This window comes from Rana temporaria, chromosome 12 (assembly GCF_905171775.1).
Source record: "Rana temporaria chromosome 12, aRanTem1.1, whole genome shotgun sequence".
Lineage (NCBI taxonomy): Eukaryota > Metazoa > Chordata > Amphibia > Anura > Ranidae > Rana > Rana temporaria.
In genome coordinates, this window is record NC_053500.1 from 35124225 (window position 1) to 35132670 (window position 8446).

An 8446-nucleotide genomic window follows, 5' to 3' on the forward strand; every position below is an offset into this window, starting at 1 on the left:
CGGGGAAGGGGTTAAGTATGTTCCCTGGGTGTGTTCTAACTGTAGGGGGGGGTGGCCCCACTAGGGTAAATGACCGATCTTCTGTTCATACATTGTATGAACAGAGGATCAACATTTCCCCCCCTGACAGGACCGGGAGCTGTGTGTTCCTGTTCCCCGCTCTGTAAAGAGCAATCGCGAGTGCCCGGCGGAGATCGCGCCAGCCGGGCACCCGCACTGGAGTCACGGACGAGCGGGGGGCGCCCCTAGTGGCCGCAAAGAAAGCCGCCGTATAGCTACGGGCTCTCGCCCAGGAGAGCCGACCTGCCGCCGTATAATGACGGTGCATGGTCGGCAACTAGTTAAAGGCGCTTACACAATGTACCGTGCTTCCATCCCCATGCCCTATTTCTTCGCTGTGTGGTGCACCAGGGTACAAAACCGACCGGGATGTTTTTTCTTGCAAAGGCCTTTTGTCACTTGACAGGGCAGAGTGAAGAACTCAGAAGCAGAAATAAAGATATGTATTTTAGCACAGGGGCTATTCTGAGAGGTGTATTTAACCTCTTGCCGCCCATGTAACGCACATGTGTAGTGGCAAAACCCATGGGCTCTAACTCCCACATGCACATATGTGTCTATGGATGGCTGAGGTTTCTGTGCTGAGAGCATGCTGGGTATTCCCAGCACAGAGACTGAGCTGTCATAGTCCGCTTTCAGTCTGTACTAATGATCGGGAACTGGTGGGACCAGCTCCCGATGGTGTGACCAATGTCATAGTCACAGAGGTCACATGACTAGGCAGACCTGCCTGACCCCAGGCATACAAGCCCAGTTAAAGGGACGCCATGGCAGGCAGGAAGGGGTAAAAGACAGCATCACTTAAGGCAGTGGTAGGCAACCTTGGCCCTCCAGCTGTTTTTAAACTACAAGTCCCATGAGACATTGCAAGACCCTGACAATCACAGGCATGACTCCTAGAGGCAGAGGCATGATGGGATTTGTAGTTTCACCACTGCTGGAGGGTCAAGGTTGCTTACCCCGACTTAAGGTATAACTAAAGGCAAACCCTTTTTTTACATTTTGGATAGAGTAGAGGGATTAGAACCCTTGTCAGTCTTTACTGCTGTCTGCGCCCCCGTTGGAGAGATTCACTCCATTTTATTGAAAGTAAAAGAAAATCCCAAGACACCAGAACAGAAATCCTCCAATGGGGACACTAGGTATCACTTTGGAGGGATTTCCTCTCACTTCATGTTTGGCTATGGGACAGGTAGTGAAGGGAAATCTCCCCAATGGGACACAGGTGGCAAAAAACTGATAGGAATTTTAACCCTCCCCTTCTCTATCTAGAAAAAAAAATATTGCCTTTTTAGTTGCACTTTAATCACTTCTTGACCTTGCTGTAGCTGAAAGACAGTTACAGCGTGGTCATCCAGTTCTGGGAGGGCATCCGTGGACATCCTCCAAGAACTACGCCCTTTGCACGCCTCCTGCGATGCGCATCGGACGCACTCTGTGACTGCTGTGTCCTTTGGACACATCTGATCACATATCAAGGTAAAGGGCCAATCACAGCTGATCACATGTAAACAACCTTGCCGGTTATCGACATTTCTTTCCTCACACGCTGTCAATGTGAGGAGAGACGGTAACCAGCAAGCGTGATAGCGGACATTTTACCCTGATGATCAGGGCACTAATCATCAGCGTCCTAAATAATAGTGCAGCGCCGGGCCAGTGCAGCCCTCCATCAGCGCGCCGGGCCAGGGCAGCCCCCCATCAGCGCGCCGGGCCAGGGCAGCCCCCCATCAGCGCGCCGGGCCAGGGCAGCCCCCACATCAGCGCCAGGGCAGCCCCCACATCAGCGCCAGGGCAGCCCCCACATCAGCGCGCCGGGCCAGGGCAGCCCCCATCAACGCCCATTAGTGCTGTGCTGTCTCATCAGTGCACCCCAGTGGACCAGAAAAAATACATATTTGCCAAATTTTATCAAGAAAACTAAGAAAATCTTGTTTTTGAATAAATAAATAGTCTTTTTTTTTTTTCATTTATCAAAAAATTTTAATGCAGTGATTGTATACCACCAAAAGAAAGCGCTATCAGTCTCAAAAGAATGATACAAATTTTATTTGGGTACAGTGTCGCATGACCGCGGAATTGCCATTCAGAGTGTTACGGCGACAAGCGCTGAACATTGGCCTGGACAGATAGGGGGTGCCCAGTATTGAATTGGTTAAAGTGAAATTGTAATTTTTTTGAAGCTCGTTCTCATTATAAGACGCCATTCACATGCGCACTCCCGCATTTAGCTCTTCTAATCACAAGTGTCCCAGGAAGTATATGAAAAAAACCTTACTGCCTCCCTGATTACTCTTTCCTGCATTTGAATGTCCCTCATTTAGGCACATTTATATGTATTTCGCTGCATTTAGAGTTTCTGATCAGATCATGAATGCACAGATTCCCATTTTCTCTAAACGCACTGTGAATCGCACCATTATAAACTCACTACAAGCATTTATTTTTATTTAGAAATGTCCATTACTTGCATGCAAAGGCAGGTTTGACAGGGCCAGTGTGAATGAGGCCTACCACCTACAAGAATGGGCGGTGCAGTGCGTTCTTAGTTAGGAACGGGACAGTGCAGAACATGCGCGTTAAAATGCACCATGCATGAGCTTCTCCCAAAGTCCTGGAACATGTCCACAGGAAAGCAATAGATTTTTGTTTGTACAGAATAAACTCTTATATCCACCTCAAAGGCCCTGCAGTGAAGTTCCCCCCACTGTTCCCATCTCTCTGCTGCTTCCATTATTGCTTCATTAGAAGATTTTCTGTTGATGTTCCTAAAAAAAAATGAAAAGCCCAGGAGCAGGTTCAGTGATGGAAGAATATTACCTGACCAGTGCTGTGAATTCTGAGTTCATATGTGGTCGCCCACCACTGGGATATTAGTCTAGTCGTGGATGGAGCTAGTCGGTAAATTCAATAACTGAGTTTAATGTAAACCTGAATCTTGCCGAAAAGAAACTGGTTCTCTTTAATGCGGTCTTCAGCAGCAGCATTTACTCCTCTTTTCTTTGCTTCCTTGCTGTATTCAGTACTTCCAGGTATGGAGGAGCATGTGATGGTGCTTGGTGTTTGGCCGACACTGTCACATGGGGGTAATTAGACCCAGGGCCGCCATCAGGAATTATGGGGCCCCTTACACAGCTTCTTGCATGGGGCCCCCTGGAGCAGAGAAGCGGGGAGGGGGGGTGCCGCCGTAAATTGAGGTCGGGGAGCGTTGGGTGCTGACGAACAAAAAAAAAGTGGGGGGGTTGCCCTGGGCCCCTTACAAAGAAATAAAAAAAAAGGGGGGGAGGCCTCTGGGCCCTTTAATAATATTTTTTTAAATATATAAAAAAATATTAAAGGCGGGTAGCCATCTGGGGACCTCCGGGCCCCTTTAAAAAAAAAGGGGGGGGGGTTGCCATCCGGGTCCCTTACAGGTGTACTGCCTGTACCCTAGAGCTGCACGATTCTGGTCAAAATGAGAATCGTGATTCTTTTGCTTAGACTACAGATCACGATTCTCTCACGATTCTCAAACTGAATGCCAGAACCCCCCCCCAAATAAATCTGTGATTTATCTGAAAATATGAATATATAAAAAAGAGACCAGTGATATGTCTATAATGTTAAAGACCATATAACTCCTATGAAAAAAGCAGAATCAAACTTTGACTCTGCTTTTTTCATAGGAGTTATATGGTCTTTAACATTATAGACATATCACTGGTCTCTTTTTTTATACATCAGAAGCCTTTCCCGCCGGCAACCACTGGGTGGCGCATGGATACACTACAGTTGTACAGAACTGTGAGAGAAGCCCAGGCATCCATCCAGCGGCGCAGGCTGCTGACGTCTGTTCTGATATCGACGCCATTTGCGTTCCACGCTGGTTACATGGAACCGGCGGTGACACAGAAGAATCGCAGGTCATCCCGCGGGGAGATCGCGGGCGGGGAGAATCGAGATTGCGATTCTCTCCGCGATTAATCGTGCAGCTCTACTGTACCCCCCTGATGGCGGCCCTGGTTAGACCACTCTCAGGGCTGTGCAAGCTGCAATGTTTTTGATTCATGGGATTAATAGAATATTTTTTCCTTCTGTGTTGTAAAATAGGCAACGTTCCTCGGGGGGGGGATTTGGTTTACTGTGGACCAAATCTACTTCTTTTTTTTTTTTTTTTTTAACCTGATCAACTGTCTGTAAAATGTATTGTGTAGTGCTGGTTAATTAACTTGTGACTTTTCTGTTCCATTTCAGACCTTCATATTTATGACGGTGGTGTACTTTGGTCCCCTGACGTGTTCCATTATCACAACGACCCGAAAGTTCTTCACCATTTTGGCTTCGGTACTCATATTCTCCAACCCCATCAGTAGCTTACAATGGGTCGGGACTTTCCTGGTGTTTTTAGGTGAGAATGTTGCTCCTCTATCTTTTATGCACTTCCTTGTTTTAATTTTTTTTGGAAAACCAACCAGATTTAGTTGTTTCCCCCCCTAAATTCCTCAGTACTGATGCCTTCACAGGTGGGTAATTTTTTTTTTACCCAGCCACCTTTCATTGGGCCTTATGATGGAACAATCCCCCCCCCCCCCTCTCTATTCTCACTGGTGAATGGGAAACTGAAATGAGCACTTGTGCTGCTTTTGCTTGCCTCGTTGCCTAAAGCAGTTATAAACTGTGTCAGTAAAACTTTCCCCTGTAAGGCAATTGCATAATGTCCCAGTATGCATCACATACTAGCACATTATGAAGTACTTTCCTTAGAACAAAGCCTCCCAGCAGCATGCTGATGGATTTTATCTACCCCCGGTCTTCCTTCCGGGTTTGCGGCCTCCGGCTGTATGAGTGGCCGAAACTGCAATACATCACTCCCACGCATGCGTGCGGGAGCCCTCAGGTCTGGCACAGAGCTCTGAAGGTCCGATACAGTATGCTAGACCTTCAGAGCACATGCGCTGGTGATGTCACCGCCTGCATGTGCAGTGTGAATATCCTAAACGGTGGTGATTTTTCATTTCACCCAACCGGTAAGCCTTATTCTAGGCTCACCTGTAGGTAAAAAATCCCAAAGCAGACTTTTACTACCGCTTTAACAGGGTTCTAAGGGTGTGAATCGCCTTCAATTTAAAGCTGCATTCCAGGGACTGTGGTGTATTTTTTTTTATTTTTATATATTTACATTGGCCCGACTTGAACCTGTGCGTGTGTGTACATACACACATATATATTTTATATATATATATATATATATGCGTGTGTGTACATACACACATTTTATATATATATATATATATATATATATATATATATATATATATATATATATACACACACACATACACACACACACACACACACACACACACACACACACACACACACACACACACACACACATATATATTACACACCCCATACCTGGCAGATGGTCCTGGAAGGTGGAAATCTCCACTTGCTTCCAGTCCAATGCTGAGCAGCTGGCTTCCTGCATTCTGTACACAAGAAGTCAGCTGCTCAGCATAGGCTCCATTCAGAAAATGCTCTGCACTTTCCGAATGAATGCAAAACATCCTCTGATTGGATGAGGTGGAGAGGCAGGGCAGTGACATTGGCTTTCTTAAAGGGGAACCAAAGCCTGCAATGCTTGCTTTTCTAGCAACAGCCTCAAAATCTGCAAAGTCCGAGAGTTTGGCGACAGCATCTTCTCCCTGGCTTCTTCCAGGTGTCTGGCACGGTATGGCATAATTCCCATGAATTTCCAAGAGTTTGGGCACACAGGCATTGTGCTGGTAATGCAGCTCGGTGTACATTCTACAGAACAGTAGGAGTGGGCAGGTAGGTTTTATTTTGTTACAAAAGAGACAGAATAAATAGTGTGCCTGAGCTTAAAGTATAACTAAAGGCAAAAGCCTATAGTTCTACTTTTAAGTTTGCCATAGATGGATCGAATCTCTGCCAACTCAGCAGGATCCAGCCGAGATCTGATCCATATATGGGCAGGCCGAATGTACCCAAGTTGATGGGTACAACAAGCCTGACGGTTTTTGGCATGCAAGTTTTGCTGGTGGCTATAGCTGCTAGTAGTAATCATTGTCTTATGCAGGCAAGGAAAGTCTCCCCGCACCCCCTGCTGGCAGAACACTGCACTGCAGGAGGCAATCCTCCTCCATCAACACTGGCCCGGATTCAGGTAGATTTGCCCCTTAGTTACGGAGGAGCAGGGCATCGTTTTTGCCCTGCGCCCCCGCAAATTTCCTGCGCTACCCGCGTTTCACGGAGCAGTAGCTCCGTAAATTGCGTGTGCGCTGTGTAAACTTGCCCTGCGTAAGGGCGCCTAATGTAAATGATCCCGTAGGGGGCGGGAATCATTTAAATTAGGCACGCTCCCGCGCCGAGCGCATGCTCCGTCGGGAAACTTTCCCGACGTGCATTGCGGCAAATGACGTCGCAAGGACGTCATTTGCTTCAAAGTGAACGTGAATGGCGTCCAGCGCCATTCACGAATCACTTACGCAAATTACGTAAAATTCGAAAGTCGCGACGCAGGAACAACGGGTATACTTTAGCATTGGCTGCCCCTGCTATTAGAAGGGGCAGCCTTACGCTAAACACGCCGTACGGAAACTACGTAAATTGCGTACGCAGGGCTCGCGCAACATTGTGAATCGGTGTTAGTATGCAATTTGCATACTATACACTGAGCACAATGGGAGCGCCCCCTAGCGGCCATCGCAAGAATGCAGCCTAAGATTTGCGTGGCATAAGAGCCTTATGCCACGCAGATTTTAAGCTGCAGTCGGCGTTACGATGTTCCTGAATCAGGAGCATTCGTAACGCCGGGGCAAGTAAGCAATTGCGCTGCGTAACCTATGGTTACACAGGCGCAATTGCTTCTTGAATCCGGGCCACTGAATATATTTATGGGGGAATTGAGCGATTTTTCTTGCGCAAAAGAAATTCGAATCATCTAGTGCCATCCTGAAAGGCCATGACGGTGTAAAATTTTTTTTTTTACATTCAACCTGTCTGCATTGCCATTGCAGAGGAGGACTGAAATATGGAAGGCATTTGCTCCACCTACCTGCTCCATTAATTGGGGGGGAATTATTAAAGTGTCTGAGACCAGTTCTAGCACAATTGATGTCATTGCCCATAGCAACCAATCTGCTTTGATCTTTATTTTTTCATCGCTTTGAAAATAAAAAGTTAAAAGCAGATTGGCTGTGCTCCAGTTGAGACAAAGTTTGTCTGAGACACTTTTTATTAAATCCCCCCTATGTCTTCAGTGCCATGGGCGATTTTTAAATATTTTTTTAACACATACCAAAAATTAGAATTGCCCTTTACCATTATAGGAGGAATGACCATTTGCTCACATCATTGCCTTGTTGCTAAGTGATCAGGATAAAGAGGGGGGGGGGGGGTTTGGTGTTGTTGCCAGTCGGACTTGGCAGTCACCCTGCGACAATGAGCCATCGCCATGTACTCATAGTATATGACTGTATAACTCACGTGTTATGCCCACTCTCTTCCTGTCATACTCACCGCATTGCGTTTTTGTTTTTCCCCCGCAGGTCTAGGCCTGGATGCCAAATTTGGCAAAGGACCCAAAAAGCCATCCCACTGATATCCTTTACCGGGAGCCGTCGTCACATGACGTATTCAGACCTCATTCACTCAGCTTTCTAATTATATTGTAACTTTTTTTTTTTTAAACTAGAACTATGTAACATTGACTTATTTTATTGATGACGGAAGGGAATATTTTTTATTGGAGTAGCGTGGGTGTATTAAAATTAAGTCAAGATGGAGTATGTCTCGCTGCCTTCACTTCTGTATAATTTAGAAGAACTCCGCTGTACGGGAGACGGAATCTATAGTGCTTTCAGCTGCAGTTCTCCTTCCGATCACTAAATCTAACCAGTTAACACTTTTTGCCGTTACTCGCAATGGAAGGGCCCATTGAATGTGGATCATGACCTGACACCCTGAAAACATGTCTGTGGACGCGGTTACGTCATCCGTTTACATAAAACAGAATAAGGAAAGCTTCGGTTGGAGGCAATTATTATTTTTTTCCTGGTTCAGAATCTGCCCAACTGCGAAGTGCTAAGGATAAAGTATGGCTGCACAGATCCAAGCTGTCTTTTTAAATTTATTTATGTCTTCTTAGTAAAACAGGCAACCTTACCAACAGCGTGTTTTAGATTTTATTGTGGTTCTTGTTACTTTGGGGGTTCTATTATTATATGATTATTTCACTTGCAAGAAATGCTTAACCAGACCCGGACCATTATGCAGGTTAAGGACCTTGCCCTCGCTTTAACAGACAATTGCGCGGTCGTGCGACGTGGCTCCCAAACAAAATTGGCGTCCTTTTTTCCCCACAAATAGAGCTTTCTTTTGG

At 46.2% G+C, this 8446-nt stretch overlaps 1 protein-coding gene across 1 annotated transcript in view; it reads left to right on the plus strand.

Annotated features, from left to right (window-relative positions):
- The window catches only part of SLC35B1 (solute carrier family 35 member B1), a 57027-nt gene extending 48798 nt beyond the window's left edge, over positions 1–8229 (plus strand). The window contains exons 9-10 of the mRNA XM_040331547.1: positions 4294–4447; positions 7614–8229. Coding sequence (XP_040187481.1) covers positions 4294–4447; positions 7614–7666 — 207 coding nt within the window. The 3' untranslated portion in view covers positions 7667–8229. The remainder of the gene's footprint in view (positions 1–4293; positions 4448–7613) is intronic.
- Positions 8230–8446: the final 217 nt, after the last annotated feature.